The following is a 21856-nucleotide window of genomic DNA, read 5'->3' on the forward strand; positions in this document are numbered from 1 at the left end:
GCAAGAAGTATCTTCCAAAAAGCAAACTGCTTTCACCGATGCAAACGCAGTTTGCTTATTGGAGGATACTTCTTGCCAGCCTTTATTCCCCTGATGATCCCCTGATGAAGGCCTAAATACACAAAGGCTGAAACGCGTTGGGCTTGGATTACAAATAAACTCTGGACAGCCTTCTGTCGGGAATGCTTTGAGTGGATTCCTGCATTGAGCAGGGGGTTGGACTTGATGGCCTTGTAGGCCCCTTCCAACTCTACTATTCTATGATTCTTAATTTTCTAGCATTTTGGTTTCCTTCCTCATATTCCCAAGAGACTTTGGAGCCTGTGCTCTGATAAGAGATTTGGGGGTCTCAATGCTGAAACACACTGTCTGCTCCCTGGCACCTTTCATCCCACTGTGTAAAGCTTTCAGCAGCGTTTGTTTTGCTGGGTAGTGCTTTTTCCTAGCAGGAGACCTTTCCTGTTCCTCCTTCAAATCCTTAATTAAGAGATTTTTAGTATTTAATGCTAATACAGAATTTGGAGGTAGCTCACTCTTAATGAGCGGAAATGAGCTTCTTCTTGCATCTGCTCTACTTTGAACTTTCTGAACGAGGGGAGAACCTGTTGTCTATTTGGAGGGCTTGCTTTTGAAAAATAGGTTTGCAACAGACTGGCAAGGCAGTTTGACACTCAGCTGCATTTTGCGTGTTGTCGCACAGGGGAGGGATTGTGTAAGTGATATTAAACCCTGGTATTGTGTTTGCAGCCCATAGACTGCAAAATTATGCCTGCTATGGTAACTGATCCTGTATAAGTTGATAGTTGGGAGGGCATGATAGACCCAAGGTCAGATGTCTGCACGGCATTATGCAAGACGTGGAGAAAGTGGGTAGCAAGGTTTTTCTCCCTCTTTCATGATGGATGGAACTGAGTGGGGGAAGATTCAGGGCAGACAAACGAAGGTGCGTCTTGACACTCTCCGTTGTTAAACTCTGGAATTTGTCTGTAGAAGATATGGTGATGTCCAGCACTTGGACAGCTTTAAAAGAATAAGGCTTTTGGCGCCCTGAAGGATCCTCTAGGGAGCGCCTCTCCCTATATCAACCAACCATCTGTGGGGGAGTTTGGTCTTCTCTTGTGTGACTGAGTAAAGTGCAGTGTTGGGGCACAGGATAGGGTCTTCGTGGTGGTGGTGCCCTGATCGTGGAGCACCTTTCCCTCTGAGGTATGACTGGTACTGATGCTGTTGACCTTTTCAAGAACAGCTGAAGACTTATCTGTTCACCCAGGCTTTTGTAGGAATTTAATTCAGACCAGCTTGTTGTATATTCGCTGTTAATTTGCTGCTCTGTGAATAAGTGAATTGTTTTTTAATTCATGCTTTAGATATATTTTAATGCTTGTGTGTTTCATTGTAGCGTTATTTTCTTTGGTTTTGTAACCTACCCTGGGATCACAGCCTGATGAAAGTTAGGATAGACATCAAAGCAGCTTATTCGTCATGATATGACTGTGTACTGCCTTCAGCGTCAGAAGCAGCGTGCCCTTAAATACCAGTTGATAGTGGACAACTGTGCTCATGCCCTTGCTTGTTGGTTTGCTGTTTGGCCATCGTGGGAGGCGGGGCGGGAGGGAAGGGTGCTGGACTAGATGGGCCTTTGTTCTGACCCGGCAGCAAGGCGCTCCTTATGTGAACCTGACCTGGTGACCTTGACCAAGTTGCTCTCACTTAGCATGTATATGCTTGCTTGCTTATATATTTATGTGTACTGATGGCTTCACCAAATGGTCTCAGGGTAGATTACAAACATATAATAACTAAAATAAGTACAGTGCACAATTAAAATAATAAAAAGGACAAGGTTCTGAAAAGTAGCAAGTGCTGTTTTCACAATTTAGCCTATGGCATGTAGAGCAAGCCTGTGTTGAGGAGAGAAATAAGAAGTGGAAGCACAGCAAATGAACCAAAGTTTTTGATTGGCTTCCAGTGATTTCCTTCCTGACAGACCCAGAAATCATTTTTGGCATTTCTGCCATGAGGCACAAAGCACTAAAGTACACAGTAATTGTCACCAGGTCTTGAGTAAAAAATGTAAATGTACTGCCTTCAAGTTGATTCTGACTTATGGCGACCCTCTGAATAGGGTTTTCATGAGGCTGAGAGGCAGTGTCTGGCCCAAGGTCACCCAGTGAGCTTCATGGCTTTGTGAGGATTCGAACCCTGGTCTCCCAGGTCATAGTCCAACACCTTAACCACTACACCACTCTGGCTCTCCTTGGCATAAATCTAACATGATCTGACAAAGCTCATGTATCCATTTTATCTGCTGCTGTTTTGGTCACCTATGAGTAACTGTATCTTCTAAAGCCTATCTTCTTTGCAAGGGCTGTGCTCCCCACCTCCCCAAAACAATCGGCGATGCTGCTTCTCCCCCGAAACATTCTGAGGAACACACTTTCCTTGGTTGTGCGATGGGCTTGAGAAGTGGCAATAATCACCCGTACCCAGGAGGTAGAAGCAAGAGATGGAAGCCATGGGTTTGAGGCTTAGGAGCTGGGGAAAATGTGGGGTCCAGGGAACGCAGACAGAAAGAGACAAGTGGCAGCCCTATAATGTGTGTGTATATCACATCGGGCGGAAGGTGGGTTGTTTCTTCTGATGGAAGTTCCTTTATATCTGTAAGCCTAACATGGCATAGAGAAGGTTGGAATAGAACTTCATGATGATCTGGTTCAGCACATGTGGAGCAGCCTTTGGCAATCCGGTGCCTCCAGATATTTTGGACCACAATTTGCATCAGGAATCCTAGTCCAAAGCATCTGGAAGGCACCAGCTTGGCGAAGACTATTTTGTGTGGTAGGAAACTTTCAGACGTTTGATTCTTCACCTGGTCCAACAGTCAATAATACCCCTTGAGACTTTTGCTCGTCAGTCAGGTCAAGTCCCACCTCTGCAATTGGCTCATTGCTGGGCCTTGGTCAAGCTGCTTTCTCCAGTCTTAGTTCCCCATTGGTAAAACAGCAATGATAACGACACACTTCATATGCTGGCTGGTGAGATTGAAAGCGATAAAAGGAATCGGTGGCTCTGCAGGTGAAAAGGGCCATGTAAATGAGCGGTAGCAGCAGCGGCAAATCTGTCCGCACATTTCTCCTCCCACCCCCGTGCCTTAGAATGAGATTGGAGTGGGAGGGGAGAGAAGTTGCCCCAGTGCCTAAGGCTGCTCCTGATCAGAGGTCTTTTTCTTGTGTTCATGCATAATATTTGTCTGATAATGTGTGTGTTCTTTCATGCTTTCAGGGTGAGTGAGGAAAAAGAGGTGACAGAGGAGCGCCTGAAAGCTGAGCAGGAGTCGTTGGAGAAGAAGATCAGACAACTTGAAGAACAGAACGAACTCATCATCAAAGAAAGGGAAGATATCCTTTGATTTAAAAAGGGGGTGGGGAGTAAAGCATGGAGTTTGCTGCCTGGAATAAAAAGCAAACTAGAGAGAAATAATTGTCCTAATTTATAGCTGGGCATAAATCTCCATGTGCTGCCATTCAGAAGCAATCGGAGGTGACTTGCCAGCATGCGCTTCTGGCTCATTTGAGCTTGAAACTGCCACCCAGCTGTTCCCAGGATGTTGCTTTGCCGTGAAATAGATATTTGTCAACTTAAAAACAACAGAACAGAATTTGTGCATTGGTAAAATATAGACTGCTCCCTCCCACCTCTCTTGCTTAATCTTGTTCAAGCAGTTTCATGGATAGGTCATGCTGGCTTGCAGAGAGGTACCACCCCACACTTTTCCTGCATGTCATGGGGTGCCTGGAGTGTTTGTCTCTGGCAGGGTCCTCACCTAATGCAAGTGACACACTGTAAGGTTGCTCTGTTGTGGCTTTGATGTGGCCTGCCTCTTCTTTTTGGTAAATACTGAATAGGTAGAAGGGGCATCAACTACCATGAACCTTACTGGGAAAGGCTATTGAAACAAATGGGACATTCACCTGGCATTAAGGTATTTGAAACTCTTATTTAATCATTTATTTCAAGACTTGCACAACTGTGAGAGGACTTGGGCTGAATTATTCGGAATAAAATTGCTAGTAACTGCAATAGACTGATCTTGAGCAGGCAGTGTGTGTGTGTGCCTGAATTCAAAAGAAAAAAATGATGTTGATTAGGCACTGATCAGGCCCTCGGCGAATAGGTGTGTCTGAACTGCTGCTGTGGGTTCATTTCTTAACAAGATCTAAGAATGCTAATCTGTCAGTTTGGCTTAATGGCCAGTGGATTGATTACTGCATTAAAAATAGAACAAGGGCCAATTGGGGATTACCAAATGGTGACGTTTCCTTTCCATACTTAAAGCCAGGTTGGATGCAAATGTTGGGCTTTCTGGGTTTGCTCCAGTAGGAGAAGGTGAGGGCCATGAGCAAAGTAGAACATTGGTCACTTTTTTCAATGCTAGTGCACAAGCAGAAAGCTGGGAACCCCCCCCCCCCCGGAAAGCTTGTTGCCTGGCCTTAGGAGTTAGAGGTGCCATTGTCATAGGGTGTTTTGGACTATCAGCCATGCAGTCAGGACCTGTCCAGGCTGTAGCACCTGTAGGATTCCGAAGCTCTGGAAATACCTCTCCTAATGATGTCACATGAACCTGTGTTGTACATATTCAAAAGTTAATGAAAATTCTCTAGAACTGTCTCCCCTGCCCGCCAAGTGCAGAGAAAAATGTTCACCGCAAAAAGCTGTCCCATCCCCTCATTCAAATGAAACAGCTACTCTTTTAGGGTTTATCACTTGCATTGACAGTGCCTATTCCCAAAATTGTATGTGGCACTCCACAGGTTCAAACCAAAAATCCCCCACTAAAAAGGGAGGTGTTGGTAGAGTTGTTTGAAGCGGGGACGTATCACCTGCTGCCCCATTGCAACTCCACAAAACATGTGATGTGGGAAACAGCTTGAATATTAGGGGGCTGAGCTTTGATGGTTTTGGTTTAAAATTCTATACATACTTTTTGTATTTGCTGTCTTTCTCTAGTGTCGTCGTGTAGTATTCTAGACTTTTGAGTTTTGCAGATGCTTACGGGATGAGAGGTGACGCACACTCCAGGAGGCGTTCTTTCTTCTTTGGTGCACTGCTGCATGCGTAACCTCCATTAATGATAATGAGTGCTACTGAGCTATCGAGAAGTAAATATATCCCTTTGGGTTTTTGTTTTTACCTTTAATGGCGAAAGACTATTCGAGCATAAAGACTTCTTTCAGGAGAAGTCTGGCAAAGATGGCAGAAGGTTAATACATGCGATTTTACACTACATAAAACTCTATAAAAACTAGAAACATAAAACAAGGACATAATTTAAAATAATATAATTTTAACTACAAGAACACTTATCCATCATGCATGAATGATTCAAAAGCCTTCACATACCTCTGATCAGTTAATTTCAGTTCTCTTGAAGTCTGTTCAGTGGTCAAGGAACTGTGTAAATGACTTATGGAACTGGAATACAAATGCTTGGTGCTCCGCAAAGAAGGGGATGAATGTTGGAATGTGGTAAGACGCCTGTTCAGGACGAGCTCAACACAAATGTGGAATGGACATGGACATGATGCTCATCCCACCCCTTGACACTTTTATGAAGCTTTTAAATTTGTGTTAGAAATCTGAGAGAGGGGGTGCTCTTTCCATGACACATTTCGTACCTGAACACACAGTAGTTGCTTTCTTTGTTGATAGACGTACGTGGAGAGATGTAATGTTCCAGGGTAAAAGGACTGATTGTAAAACTACTCTGGGAATTGAGAGGAGAATAAGAGTCTCCTAACAACTTGCAGCACCCTTAACAAACAACAGTTTCTAGGATTCTTTGGGGGAAGCCATGACTGTTTGCAGTGATATAATAGGGCTTGAAATATATGATGAGGATGTGGCCCTAAAGGAGACATATACATTTTTTGAGACATATTGGGTTGTTAGCTAGTGATGCTGTTCCCAGAGTAGAACCATTGAAATTAATGGACCTAAATTAGTAATGTCCATTGATGTCAATGACTCTGAGCATGTTTATCAATGCCTGCAACTCACTGAAGAAAAAGTGAAGAGGTGCTTCAGAGGCCAATACAGAAAATACTGTTTCATTGACGTTGGAGAAGGTTATAGCAGGTTGCCATAGCTGGGGGAGTGTAGATGAAGCTGATCTAGTTTTAATCAAGATTGCAAACAGTCCTAAAGGAAGTTCATGACTCTCAGTGGTAGTGCTGTATTGTCACCACTTGTAAGTAATTTCTGTCATCTTAGCCTTATTTTGACCTGTTTTGACCCTCCCTTCGCCCTTGACTTCTGAAGATAGTAGAAGAAATGAACAGCTTTGAGCATGTAAGTTTCATGAGGAAGGCTCAGTTCATAAGCAAAGAAATAATTTTTGCACTCTTAAATTGCACTCTTGAAGTGTGGAATGATTTCTGTTGTCGTGAGGTGTTGTGAAACAGTATGATATAGAGGATTGTGTTGGTTGTTGTGGGGTCCTATATAATGCTTTGCCGATGGATGTGAGTTTGCTTTCGGAAGGCAATGTGCTTAAAGTTGATCTTGCCTTTGTCTTATCACCTTTGTCAGTCATGCCTTTGATCGTCTCTTTAACGGCCTAAGGCAGAGATGAGAGACATACAAGCTTCATGCAGTTCCTTTGCAGTTGGGCAGGCCTGCTCCTAAAGCATTTCTCGTACTAGGGAGGAGTTTTGTGCATTCTGCGGTATTTGGTGAACTCTTGAGAATCCCAGAGTGTAGTGAAAGCTGAAGTCCCTTGTACGCAGAAAGAAACTGGAATATGTGTTTGCCTTTCATTAGCCTAGAGCAACCATTAGCTTGAGCTGGCATGTCATGTTTGGCCTGGATGGACATTAATGATCTGAAATTGCACATCTCATCTTTAATCTCTTAGTTAGCCAGGCAGGTGCATGACTGATAGCTTCAGTAGCAGTTTAGCACCCGGCTATAGTAACTGCCAGTACTTAATAGCCTTGTATGTCTGCAAAGGGTGAAATTCACATTTGCAGTCTTGCCACATGGCTCAGAATCTGGCTGTTGTAGCACATGAAACATGCGTAATCTGAAAATATTCTTGCATTAGGCTTGCAGATTGGGGTAGGTTATTTAATGAGCTATTCTGGTTCAGATACCAGAATGACTTTGTTCGCGTTAATATTAAACCATGGTTTAGTGTACACAAGCACTTTTTTCCTCCTCAGCTCCTGACTGTGCCATGAACAGAAGCCAAGTTTCTGGTGTACTGCTTCACATGTCACTACAAACCAAACTCTGACTTGTTTCCTCTCCTACATAGGGGAGGAGCAAAGTACTCATGTGCATTAAACCATAGCTTATTTTAAAACTATGGTTTAAAATTGAATGTCATCTGGGCCAGTTTCTTGGGCTGTCCCTAGAAGTGATTACTCTAGGGAGAGAAAAGGGTGAGGTCACTGCCACGTGGCTCTGGACTGTGTAATAATTTTAAAGGGAAAGCAGTGTTGTTTGTGGACTCTGTGTAATCACACACATCGGGTTTTCTGCCTGCCAAACCTAGTTCCACAAATTATGGAAACAATGTATTGTGTAGTTCAGACCCAAGTCACTCTTCTGTCTCCAGGAAAGAAACAGTGAAGAAGAGGGAAAAAGAGCTGATGATTTCTGAGCCCCCAGTCTTTGAAGACGGTGTCCATAGTGAGCATCTTGGCTTCCTACTATTAAAGGTTTCCAAGCAGCCATTATGGCCTAATGGACGAAAGCTCAGCTTATTAAAAAGTTCCTGAATATTTATATGCTCGACCATAATGGTGGCATCAGTTAAATAATATATGTATTCAGGAACTTGTTAACTGTAGAAGACACAGTCAAGAACTGTTGGGTAAATAACACGTGCCTTGAAAATTTTATGAACTCTAAACTAACATCAAGGAAGGCTGGCATTAAAATAATGCTAACTGTTTAAATTTATCAAAGCTCAGAAAAGCTCTTGAAGACACTTTTTGGTCTTAATTCGCTTAGTTTAGCTGGTCTCTTGAAAAACTGGAGAACAAAGGCAGATTGCGCTGTTTGTGGTTGTGGAAGCTGGGATTAGCAGGGTGTATTTAAAGAATGACATTTTGCCCTTAATGCCAGCTCTGTGGGATTAAACCTCAAAGTGTGTGAGCACAGAAGCACATAGCAATCCAGAGTGGACTGCACTGTAATGCAGCACAACGGTCTGCAAAACTTTAATGTCCAGGCAAAGGCTCTGGCCCATATTAGCTCCGTAGCCTTGGCTGTGAGGGTTGCCAAGTCCCACATTTTATGCAGAGGCACTGCTCCTCTTCCATTATTGCTCCTTATGGAGATTGAATTCTTTCCTGGCCTGCAGACACTTCTGGCATGGGCTTCTGCCTTTGCTTGTGCCATGCTATCTTAAATTAGTTTGAGATGAATCCTGGGAGGCCATAAAGTGGGGCATATTGGACCAGTTGGCCATCCAGTCCAATGATTCTGGGCAGTGGTTGTGTATCTACTTAGATATTAGCACAGCGGTTTGTCTAGGGTCACCTTCCTAAATTTACTCTAAACTCTCTCCCCTATGCTATTCACTCCCTTTTACTTCCATCACTCCGAGCACCAACCACCTTTTTTGGCAAAGAGAAGACCAGCATTGATCCCATGCATCAGGCAGAGAAGCAGCAGTTGCAGAGTTTGCTCCCCCTTTTCCTTTTGTATTATGTCTGTTATTATGGTCCCAGGCTATGGTCTGAAGGCACATGAAGCCAGCACCCTGCTGAAGCTAAGCAGGGCCAGGTCTGGTCAGTGCCTGGATGGGAGACCGTCTGGGAACCATATGTAAGGCACCTTGGGTTTCTATCATGAAAAGAAAGGTGGGGTATAAATGTAATAAATAAATAAATAAAAATAAATAAAATATTAGATTGTGAGCCCGTGGACAGAGGAGAACTAGTAGTACTGTACCCAGATGTTTGGGCACAGCAATGCAGTGCAAAGGTGCTGCTTGGGATACTGCTGTGCTGTTCAGTGAGCTTCTGTAGGTGTTGATTTTGGGCCACCACTGAAAAGGCCATCTCCCTTCTTGCCACTTTCTGAGCTTCCCTCAGAGTAGGCATCCGGAGGAGGGCCTTAGATGTTGAGCGTAGTGTATGGGTAGGTTCGTATCAGGAGAGGCGTTCCATCAGGTATTGTGGTCCCAAGCTGTAGAAGCTAAAATGATGAAACTGAGGTGATTATACTTTGGACACATAATGAGAAGACATGATTCACTAGAAAAAACCATAATGGTGGGAAAAACAGAAGGGAGTAGAAAAAGAGGAAGGCTGAGCAAGAGATGGATTGATTCCAAAAAGGAAGCCACAGACCTGAACTTACAAGATCTGAACAGGGTGGTTCACGACAGATGTTATTGCAGGTCACTGATTCATAGGGTCGCCTTAAGTAGTAATCGACTTGAAGGCACAGAACAACATCATCACTAGAAGCTAAAATGATGAAACTGAGGTTATCATACTTTGGACACATAATGAGAAGACATGATTCACTGGAAAAGACAATAATGCTGGGAAAAACAGAAAGGAGTAGAAAAAGAGGAAGGCCAAACAAGAGATGGATTGATTCCATAAAGGAAGCCACAGACCTGACCTTACAAGATCTGAACTGGGTGGTTTACAACAGATGCTATTGGAGGTCACTGATTCATAGGGTCGCCATAAGTTGTAATCGACTTGAAGACATATAACAACAAAGCCCCCCCCCCCTTTTTGGATGTCTGAGATGTTCAAGGGAAAACTTCCTCTCTTACATTCACAGAGCTGTCTGACAGTTCTGACAAACCATTAAGTTTATTAAAATATTTATATCCTGCCTTTTGGACCGGCCATTTGTCCCACAGGCCCTCCAAGCATGTGGTGACACCCCAAAACCTTGCAACCCCCACTACCCAGGAAACTTGGCCAAGTGTGAAGCTGAGTATATTCTAGACTACAAGCCTTTGTTTTCCTGCCCTGGCTTTTCAGGCTGAGCTAAACAGCTGATAGTGGATGTAGCATAATGGCTAAGAGCTGAGAAGCATCTAGTTAATAGGTTGGCTCAGAGTGAACTTGCTGAATGGCCCAAGGCAAGACACATGCTATGAGCCTCAGCATTCTTATTTGTAATGGGCTAATACAGCACTACCTTTCAGGACTGTTGCAAGGATTATTGAGAAATTTTCAAAATCACTGTATAAAGTCAAACCACTGTATAAATATTTGTTATAGCCTTTAAGTTGATTACGACTTATGGTGACCCTATGAATCAGCGACCTCCAATAGCATCTCTTATAAATCACCGTGTTCAGATCTTTCAGGTCTATGGCTTCCTTTATGGAATCCATCCATCTCTTGTTTGGCCTTCCTCTTTTTCTACTCCCTTCTGTTTTTCCGAGCATTATTGTCTTTTCTAGTGAATAATGTCTTCTCTTTATGTGTCCAAAGTATGATAACCTCAGTGTCATCACATTCTGGTTTAATTTGTTCTAACACCCAGTTATTTGTGTTTTTTGCTGTCCATGGTATGCACAAAGCTCTCCTGCAACACCACATTTCAAATGAGTTGATTTTTCTCTTTATCTGCTTTTTTCACTGTCCAGCTTTCACATCCATAAATAGAGATTGGGAATACCATGGTCTGAGTGATCCTGACTTTATTGTTCAGTGTATAAACATATACTGTTACTAATGGGGTACGTTTTGGATAAGTTAGTATTTGCACTTAAGCAACAGTTTTATTTGATTTTAAGTGATGTGGGCCACTCAGAGCTATTGGGATGGGGCAAGTTAAAAATAAAAAATAAAATAATAGCCAGGCCAAATTCCTGGTAGCTGGGGAGAAAACACACAATTATAGGCTAGCTGTGCTTTTTCTGAACAAGTTGTTCCCTGTTCAAGGAGTGTCTGTCTACGCTGGCTCTCAAATGTAGAAATAGTTGCTGGGGACTCCTGATAATACAGGGTTCCCTCATTAGTTTAGGAAATTGTTTAGTACTCATTTAGAAATGGACGTGTTCCAGCTCTCAGAAGGTTTCAGGCTGCATGAGGCAAATCCCCCAGTTCATGCAGAGAGCTGCTTTGAACATTCACCTTGCTGTGTGGAAACAGAATCTCCCAGGATAATTTTACTGTGGGCTCCACGTTGTGGATGTTCTGTGCATGCGGGTTGTGCTTCTGAGTTATGGTCTGCTTGCTGACACTTGGACCCAAGAGAAGGCCAAGATTGAGGTCTCCTAAATGGAGGCACAAGTGGTAAATGAGATCATTAATTGCTGGAGCCTGCACTGTAGCAAATTGACTGGAGATGTGGATTCAGAGAAATTGATATACTTTATTGCTCCTACTGAAATGAATTCCCCCGTCTCCCCTGCCCTCCTCTGCAGTAATGAGCACGTTGGGCCAGCCCTGCGATTGGCGTTGCTGCCTTCCCAAACTGTTTTGCAAAGTTTTAAACATCTCTTGCATGATTAAATGCACTTTCAATAAATCAATCTCATAATAATTGTTGTTCAGGAGAGTTCATTATTCAGTTTAGTCTTTTAAATTACTGTTCTTCTTTAAAGGATTTTCCTGACGTAATAATGGCTTCAGCTAAATCCATTTGCCATACTCTGGCTTGTAATTACTTTAGATTTGAAGAATAAAATGAATGGCTTTATTATTAATCAGCAGCAAATTTGTCTTACTGTTTTTAACCTTAGAATGGCCTTCACTTGTAAAATAGTTTCAGTGATTCAGATGGCAGAACACTTTTTTTATCCCTTTCCCTTCCTTTTGGAGAAAAGGATTTATTTGGTGAAAGCAATTGGTGTCCTTTTTTTTTTTTGCAAGCCATTTATCACAATGATCGTAACCATGCAGTGGTGAACAAATTAGCTTCCATCACTCTCGTGTGTCTTAATGGCTTCTTGTCTGGCCTTTTGTGCTTCCCTCAGGTTGTACATTTGTTGTGACCTGAGCTGTCTTTGTGACTGCACCGGGCGGAGTCCAGAAAAAAAGTTGAGTAAGCTCAACTCCAGTTGAAAGGAACTGTGCATCCATACCATTCATTTTGATAGAATTCAATCAAGTACAACATTTGGAAATTCATTTGAAATATTTATTACATTTTCAGTTTTTTTTATATTGTTGAAAATGTCATCTCACAATCAGCTTCCACTAAAATCCATTACTTCCTTCAAGTTTGGAACTACAAAGAGAAAAGAAGAGTTGGTACAAGAGTAGAAAGGAGAAGAGTGCAACCAAGTTGACAAGAGCTGACTCAAAGAAAAAGCTAAATCATAGATAAAACAGAAGAATGGAAAGATGGAGGGAGGAGAAGATGTAGAAGGAGAGTCTCAGATTTGAAACAAGTCAGCAGTATTTTGCTGAAATATAAGTGGGTGTATCTAGAATCTCTTATCTGCTACAGTCACTTTTGCTCTCACATTAAGTTGCTGTATACCCTCTTCTCATAAGAGGGATGACACATGTTTTTGTAACTTAGCATTAGCTCTATGGTCAGGGTGCTGGTTTGTAGCATGTTGGGAAATGGTCAAGAGGCTCAGCTGAGTTGAAACGGCTTGCTTTGCTGTCTCCCTCTGCAGAACCTGGTTAGACATGATGTTTCTGGCTTTTCTGCTTGTGAGTTGTTGCCATCTCCTCCGTTTCTATCATCCTCCTTTTCCCTTTTGTAGGTGAGCTCTTTATTATTCTTACTTCCCATCTCAGACTCTTCCTTCACAGCCCACTGTCTTCAGCCTTCCTTGCAAGCTAAGTTTAGGAAAATTTCTCAGAGTGAGGATTTTTGTGGGTCCCCCCCCCACCACCATTGGGGAGAGTTTTTGTTGAGATTATTTTGGCTAAGTATAGTAGGGCCCCACTCATACGGCAGGTTTCATTCCAGGCCCCTGCCGAAAAGCAAAAACTGCTGGATAGTGGGGCCCTACTCAGCTGTAGTGTGGGAGCTTGTGATGTTCCTGTATTAGTGTAAATAGGGTAAGTGCTGGTTGTATAGGAGATACATGGTAAGTAGAATGAAAGAGGAAGGGGGAGTGAATGGGCAGTAGAATGCTGGATGATTGGCTGAATGTTTAAAATGGCTGACAGTATAAAAGGAAGTATGACAGGTAAATCTGGGTGGATGTGAAGTGGATGTGAGGTGGACGTGGGTGGACTGGAGTGGGTTGTTTTGGTGGGTGTGAGAGAGTTGTTTGTCAGGAGAGCGTGGAGAAGGAGGGGGGTGGAGTTCGGATTAGTATTAGATAAAACCATATGCTTATGTGCCTTAAGAAGAAATCTTGTTAATCTTGTTCTCTGTGTTATTTAATAAATACTTAATTTGGTTTACCAGAGGCCTGATCCTTGGCTGGAGTTTCACAGACCAGAAGGGAGGGTGAGGTAAATAACCAAGGCTGAAGAGTGGCAAATGGTGGCAGCGGGTGAAGGGAAGAATATAACACCACAAGTATTCAGAGCAAACCAGAATTATAAGCAGTCTGAGTAAATCAAAGGGATTGGGACAGCTTAAGCACGCAGTCACAGAGGTAACCTAATTGAGGGAGACTCAGGCAGAGTCTCTAGGAATACTGGTTATAGGACGTGACTGGTGGTGCTGCCTAGCAGGGGGATCTGTTGAGATCTATGCTAGAGCGGAGAGGGAAACCATAAAAAAGGACAGTCTGGACTGGTGGAGTCCCTGGTGGTGCCTAGAGACAGGCAGTAACCACGAGCAGGTAGGAATCTGACAGGGAGAGCCAGGGAAGGGCATCACAGAGCTCCCTGCCCTACGGCTGATCACGTGATCATGCGCTACAGCTGATGAGCTGGAGCATGCGATCAACTGTAGCGTGGGGAGCTCCATCTGCCGCGCTCCCAGTGCTACAACTGATCGCTGTCAGCTGGAGCATGGTGGCTGGAGCTCCCTGCCCTACAGCTGATTGCCCCACTGGTGCTGCCGTATTAGCGGAACACCGAAAAGCAGGGCGCCGACAAGCAGGGCCCTACCGTACAGCGTCTTCACAGGTTAAGTCTTCCCCCTTTCATATTTCAGTGTTGCCAATGGCCATGGAGATATTATGTTTCCATGTATCTTGAAACTACAGCAGGCTTATAATACAGCTATGCAGATACTGTGTATTCGTCATCTTACTGTGTTTTGGTCTAAATTCTGGTTGCTACTAAAGTGGCCAGTTTGCATGTCATGGGAAGCCATAGTTACAAAGTGACTGTGGCTTACTATGAATGAGCAACATGCCGGTGCTCAAGTTGTGCTCACCCTCTCCTGTCTTTACTGACACAGGAGGAAACAAACCAGAGTGTTGGCTTAACATTATGTGTGAAACAACACTTGTGGTTGGGTTAAAGCAAAATCCCCAGTTGGCAGCTCTGTGACCTTGTCCCTGAATGAGTAAGCAGCTTCTTATGGTATAAAGCAGCGGTTCCCAATCCTTTTTCACCACTGACTGCTTGAAAATTGCTGATGACCTTGGCAGACTGAATTATTTTTTGCCTGTTATAGCCATTGGTAATGTTCTGTGCTAGATGCTGCATGATTTTTAATTGTATTTTATTGTATTCCACATTCCATAGAATTCAAAGTGTAATGCTATAAAATATAATATAAGCAATAAAAATACAATTAAAAATCAGACATGCTGCGGACCACCTGAGTGAACCTTGCGGACCTCTAGGGGTTCATGGACCCCTTGTATAAATAATGCCTTCCCCGATCTACTCCTTAAAAAAGGGCTACATTTTTTTCTATCCTCGGAATGAAGAGGGTAAAATCTCACAATTTGGCAGATCTGAGTTCCAGATTGCAAATAAATATGCTTCAAATTTAGCTTATTAGCTACTCTACAGTGGGCAGCCTTTCAAGAATCTGCGGTAGAGGAATTATACTGTATATCCAAGGATGAGTTTACCACGGTTTATGAGAGTCAGGCCCCAAACAGAAAACTGTGGCTACAGGCAAGCCAAGGATTGTGGGGCTCCAGGCTATGGTCTGAAGGCACATGAGGCCACCTTGCTGAAGCTAAGCATGTCTGCGTCTGGTCAGTGCCTGGATGGGAGACCGCCTAGGAACCGCATGTATGCCACCTTGGGTTCCAGGGTGAATGAAAGATGGGGTATAAATGTAACAAATGAAGAAACAAATAAACCTGTTGCTCAGGAATTAGCAACATCTCATTTCCCCAGAGGCTAGATGCATATCTGGTGAACAGGATTTGCTTGTGTGAAATCTGCAGAATGTTACGATGAATTCTCTTAGCAAAGTTTTGTGTTGCATTTCTTTGAAAGCTGCCCTCATAAGCACAGTCGAAGTGCCATGTTCTGACGTCCTTTGTAAGTTTCTGTTTGGAGCTGCAGTGTTAAAATGGCCGAGGCTTGTAGCAACATGTTTTTCCAGTGATGCTTGGAAGGACTGTTGGGAAATGAGTGGTTGGTTTAACCTATCAGAGTAAATCTTGGGAGATCTTCTGTGTTTGGAATTTGGGTTCCAACTCCAGGCATGGGAAGACCCCAAGACTCATGACTGCTGTGAATGAAATGGAGCAAATGACCAACTTAAAACCTACCACCTTTAATCTTTTCATATGGATCAGGTCAGGTTCAACATCTTGGGTCTAGTACCCTTGGCTGCCTTACCTTGCTGGCTGGGTGATGCTCTGCTGGATGCAGGTCTCTGTTTTATGTTGGAAAAATGATCCTCTTGAGTTTTCAAAGCTTCCCCTTGCAATACAGGTGTGTTCTAAATTTAACAGAAAGCATTGCTCTTTTTGGGACAGGAGAAATACCCCTGGGTTAAAATACAGGAAGTGCAGTTGTAGCAATAAAGATTATGTTGCTGATGAGTTCCCCTCCAGGCCCCATGGCGGTAATACCTCTATATTTTGTCTTTAAGGAAAACTGCTGAGAGGCAATAATTTTTTTTTTGTATGTGTCCCATTTTCATTAATGCTGGGTAATTGATGGAGTTGCAGTGACTTGTAACAGTGATGAGTTCTAAACATAAGAATGCACTCCTTCCTAATAAGTGAGCACTGCTGGGCTTTAAAAGCGTACTAAATCAGTTGCTTTAGTGTGAATTTATTAGTTTTTTTCAGCATTAGCTTTAATAGTAGTTATTTACATAAGCGTACATCCCATTAACCGCCATCAGGGCTGGAAAACATGCTGAACTGTTCATATTTTCATATAATTATTGAACATAATGGTTTCATTTGCATTTCTAAACAGTGATGTTTCTGTCAAGCTTGGAAATAGTGTCTTTACGCAGTCCCTATTTCACATCCACTTATTTGACATCGTTAAATTTTATGCTAATGTGCTTCCCTAGAATATCATCAGTAGGACAGATGTTTGCGCTTTAATATACAAATCAGAGATGCTTTGCCTTCCTCGATCCCTCCCCAAACTGCAAAGGAAATTTTAAAAAAACTGCTCTTGGCACTTTTTAGATATACGCCAAATGGCTGTGAGAAGTAAAAACTTCATTCCTGACTCCAGCCGCTGCTCTTACATGTTCTAACACCTACTTTCCTTGAAGGAGTGCGAGATGCAACCTTCCCTCCCCGTGGAGGAGAGTCTCTGTAGACAGAATTATTTTCTTTGCATGATAATTTTGGAAGGGTATAAAGCAAGCTGCTACATGCAGAGGTCAGCAGATTATCAAAAGTGACGAAACGAGGCAAGGTAGCTGTTTGCAGAGCTGAATGCCTGGAGACGTTGATGCCAGAACCCTGACCCTGTGTATGTGCAAGGAATAAAGTGAAAGGATGTGCCCCTCAGAGTTATGCTTCAAGAACTGAGGAGGTCAGAAGCCAAAGCGGAGAACACCATGATGAATTCTCTGATGTGTTCCAGTACCTCTCTATCCCTTTCAGACCCAGGGTTTATTTTTTAAAATATATAAACTGGTCCTGTGTTAAAGTTTATCTTTCCTTGATTGTATTGAATTATGTTATTTTCTTGAGGAGCAGCTGATATGCAAACGTGAGAGTCTGGACAGTTGTTAGGAGGAATGGCAATTGTGTTGCTCCCCAACATTTTCCTGAAGGGAAGCAGTTTGTGGAACTGCTGTGAGAAAAACCCAGGGATACAGGGGGAGGCGACCAAGGCTGAAGGTTCTCCCTTCCCACTCCCACCCCTTCTATGAGAATTTTGCAAGCAGACTTGAGGATTCTGAGGTAACGCTTCCAGAGTACAAGCAGTATTGCCAGATCTTCCTTGCTCATACATTTAGATCAGGTGGGTGGAGGGGATGGACTTGCCTCATCCCCATGCAGTGACCCCATTGGCAGAACCCGAATCCAAGCCAAGACATTCTCTGTCCCCAAGTGGTGGCTGTGGCCTGAATCTACAGCCTCCTTTGGAATATCCTGTTGTGGCATGTGAAGAAAAGAGACAATGTGAACATGACACGTTACGACAAACTAGAGGAGGACTGGCTGGATCTAAAGTGTCCCAATCCTGGCTTCCAATGCTTGTGAGAATGTTTTGCACCTGTGCAGTTTATCATGTAGCTTTTCCAATAATGTGGAGGAGTTGACACCATTGGAAATGGCTCTGTCTGTCTCTTTGTCTGTCTGTATGTCTTTTGGAAGGAATTTCCTCAGAGCAAACTTGGAGCTTTTTCAGTCCAAATTGCTTGAAGTTGCCCTACGCTTCCACAGCAAAAAAACATTAATTGCATTTAGATTTTTTTAAAAACAGCAAAAAACACAATCGGATAAAAAAAGATGCACAGTTCTCTGGCAATCCTTACCTTACCTTAAGCCATATGAGACTGGAGGAACAAAGGAAATCCTCAGAGTGTATAAACGAAACAGAGACCGTCTGTCTGTTCCTCCAATCCTGGAAAGAGGGCTGTGGGTAATAGTAACATCTTCTAGCTTTTATATATGTTGCAATAAAATGGCAAAGAATGATAAACGTTAACATCCTTTAAATCCTTCCTTTTAAGCTTAAACTGAATATTATTGGGACCATATGATGGGCATTGGAACAGAAATGTTCAGGCGGGACTTGGCAGTGCCCAACAGCATAAGTGTGACAGTTTAAATACCAGTGCAATTTAAAAGTGAGCAGTCTGAAGGATGCATTTGAGGACTAAGAATACAACTATTTCTGGCTATTCCAGTGTTGAAGAGCCAGGAGAATGCAAGGAAGAGCTCGCTGTCCTGGGCTGCCTCTCATCTGGGCAAACGCAGGTGCAGAAAGAGAAGGCAGCTGGTATGTTGGACCAGGATACCACACTATGAATTTAACCTTGCCAAAGGATTTGGATTCATAGGCCTGATTGTCCAGCCAAGGTGACTGCAGCTGCTATCTGAGATATCTAATTCAAGCCAAGGGCATTGACTGACCTGCTAAGTCTGTTCTCATTTGGTGTAGCCCAGCCAGCTAGCTTTCCTCAGCTGTGCCAGGATAGATTCAGTCCTGGTGGATGGGTGTGTGCCCTTGGAGAGATCCTATAATACACTTATAATGTTGTAAGGGGACAGTGGGAAGTGGCTGAAAATCATGTTGCTGGATGTGCTGTTGACTTGGATACAGAACTTGTCTGCATTTTGTAACTGGAAGAGAAATTCTGTCTGGGCTGTGGAAGTTAAAATGGTTGCTTTTTATGGCCCAGTGATAAGGAGCTGCTGCCAATTTGTGTGTCCAGCACCACCTGTGCAACTTGATTATGTTTGATTTCAGTAATGGAAAAGGAGGAGCATGATCTAGTGCTCTTCCCGTTGAATCACAGAACTACCATATTGCAGTCTCTATCTTTGGTGGTTGAATTTCCCCCCTCTTTGATATCTTATCATATGAACTAAAATGGTGGGTAGGAATTAATGAATAGCAAAATAGTTGGGTGAGTTCTACAGTGTGTTCTTTAGAAGTCCGAGGATTCATTTTAACCATCATATACTCTTTCTGCATAACCAAGATGTGCTTCATGCAATCTGATGATGTAGGCTGTGGCTGGGGCATAAACTTACAGATGCAAGCTGGTCAGTCTGTTGGGTCCCAGAGTGGTAGCTTGGTAAGTGATTGAAGTATATTTATACAAACCTGCCTAGGTGACATAACTTCTTTCACCTCAAAGAATTTGGATTTTCTGGTTAAAGTATTTATTGTTGTTTAGCGCTAAATTCCAGGCTTTGTAAAGTCCTATCTTTCGCATGCTTTGCATGCAAAAGATTCAATCATGTCCTCATCAGTTAAAAGTAGCAGGTACTGGAAAAGACCTCTGCTTAAGACTTTTGAGAGCTGCTTCAGTTGAAGGAGACAAAACCAAGTTATAGATTTACTGATTGTCTGACTTGGTAGAAGGCAACTTCATGTGATCATATGTCATGAGTGCTAAAAATAGCTCTTGATTAGCTTAGTCTGCACACCAGACTAGTTTCCATGCAATATGATGTGGTTGTGCCCAGTCTCTTTCATGGAAATGGCCAACCCAGTGGCCATAGGTTAGGCAACTTGAGAATATAGAACACAGTCTTGACTAGAGACTGAGAGGAAATTTCTTTCCTTGTAGCAATTTGTTTTGAAAATATCAATATTCTCTCATGGGTCTATGTAAGGTCAGGCTATGTTACATTGACCTAAAAATTCTGTATCGAGGAGCTGAATGCTGTGACATGTAAAAATCAAGTCAAGTGAACAAACTGGCACAACTCTGCAGTGTTTTCTGGGTTTGTTGGTCATGGGGAATGGTTCAGGCCAGTGAATTCTCTATTCTCTACCATTGGAAATCTTTTTCAGCCACTTTTATAGCTTCTGAGATCTGAGGGGACTTTGCATGCACACACACTTTCAAGGATATATCCACACCTTGTAAGGGCTAGCAACCTTTTTTTTAAAAAAAGAAAAGAAATCAAGCTGAAGTATTCCTCTGAACCACATATTTTCTTTTACCTGTATGGAATTGAGGCATATATGCCACAGTGGTTTAGGCCTGTGAACTTTGGGTTCCTTCCCTTCACTAGGAAATGTTTTGAATCTCTGTCCTTAGGAGTTTTCCGGAAAAGGTTTTAGTGTTGGTTATCCAGCTCTGGGATTTTGAGCATTTAAACTGAAATTCTTGACTATGTGAAGTATGAACGATGATACTTGGGTGATATATGATTACGAGAAGAGTGAATCATCCTTGTGTGTTTGTTGTGTGAGTGTTCATAAATTTAATGGTCTTGTTCTTTCACTAATTGCAAAAGATTCTGGAGCACATGTTAACATCACGTGGGCAGACAAATAATGAGTGTCCATTCTGAACCCTCTGCTCAATCCACTATCAATAGCAGGAGTTGCCTTTCTGACAAGTGCTAGTCCCCCGGGGCAAACCGTGTGGAGTATTATCTTTTATTTAAACCCCAGCTAGCTCTTTGTTCTTGAGTTTTAATAGAAATGTGCTTTGTAGTGCTGTGGCGTCAAGATTTTCTGTACATTCATAATGTAAAGATTCTGGGCGCTGTCAGTTCTGATCTAGCAGGAATCGTTTTTAAATTAAGTGTCCTCAAACTTCTAATTTCATAATGTAAAAGAATTCCTCTCTATTAAAAGCTAGTTTTAATAAAGCCTGCTGCTGAATTGTGAGGATGAAAATTCCAACTTTACTGTAAATAGCTGAAGATAGAGAGGAGAATTAGTTTCTCTTGAATCCTTTGCTGCAACTCGTAAGTTACAGCAGCAATAATTGTGAGAGGTGGAAGAGCGGGGCTGCGTGTCCTGTCTCCTCCATTGTACCTCTGCAAGGCTCTCCACCAGTTGAGGGATGCCTACAGCAGGGCAAACCTGCCTAACGCAAGTAGGCTGCCTCTGTCAGCAGGAGCCCTGAGGGTTCAGTCTATTAAACTGGCTGCTTCAGGATTTTCCATTGGTGTAGATGCAAAGTACTGTACACCTTAACTGCCCAGCAGTTATAAAGCTGGCAGCGAGGCCATTGGGGAAGCACCAGGATCCCTTTTCCATGCATACTGAAGGAAAACACAACTCTTTGCTCTTCTGCAGAATTTACATGGTTCATGTATATTAAGTGATGCTCCTTGAAAGTTCATACTAAAACCCAGAGCGGATTCCTCTACCCCACTGACATGGAACCGCCAGATGCCAGTGCGTATATTTTGTGCATGGTTCTCTGGTACACCATACCAAATAAGCAGCTGTTCTCTGAGTTGCAAAATAGTTTGCTCGTATCTTGTGGGAAAGGGGCTTGCCCTGTTAATCACTGCTCCGCGTATGATGTGATGTTCCTGCTTATAGTGTAAATAGGGTAAGTGCTGTTTATATAGAAGACATATGGTAAGTGGAGTGAAAGAGAAGGGGGGGAGTACATGAGCAGTAGAATGCTGGATGATTGGCTGAGCGTTTGAATGGCTGGGAGTATAAATGGAAGAATGACAGTTGAATGAGGGTGGAGGTCAGGAGTGTGGAGAAAGAGGGAGTTGGAGTTCTGATTAATAATAAGTCAAGTACAAAACAGGAATAGATGAAACCATACGCTTGTGAAACATTCTAAAACTAATCTTGTTATTTCTGATATTTAATAAATACTTATTTGGTTTACCAAAGGCCTGATCCTTGGGTGGGGGATATACAGACCAGAAGGGAGGGCAAGGTAGTTACCAAGGCTGAACAGAAACAGTATCTAATGGTGGCAGCGGTGAAGGGAGGAATAATAACAATTCAAGTATCCAGAGCAACCCAGAGTTGTATGCGTTATCTATAAAGATACAAGGGGGTTGGGAACAGCATAAGCATGCAGTCACAAAAGTAACCAGCTAGAGAGAGACTCAGGCAAAGTCTCTGGGAGTATTGGTTACAGGACGTGACTGGTGGTGCTGCCTAGCAGG

At 42.9% G+C, this 21856-nt stretch overlaps 1 protein-coding gene across 3 annotated transcripts in view; it reads left to right on the plus strand.

Annotated features, from left to right (window-relative positions):
• The window catches only part of KIAA1328 (KIAA1328 ortholog), a 266429-nt gene that overhangs the window by 23517 nt on the left and 221056 nt on the right, over positions 1-21856 (plus strand). For all 3 annotated transcript variants that reach the window (XM_061613400.1, XM_061613404.1, XM_061613395.1), the window contains one exon: positions 3283-3398. In XM_061613400.1, the coding sequence (XP_061469384.1) occupies positions 3283-3398 (116 nt within the window). The remainder of the gene's footprint in view (positions 1-3282; positions 3399-21856) is intronic.

This window comes from Rhineura floridana, chromosome 1 (assembly GCF_030035675.1).
Source record: "Rhineura floridana isolate rRhiFlo1 chromosome 1, rRhiFlo1.hap2, whole genome shotgun sequence".
NCBI lineage: Eukaryota > Metazoa > Chordata > Lepidosauria > Squamata > Rhineuridae > Rhineura > Rhineura floridana.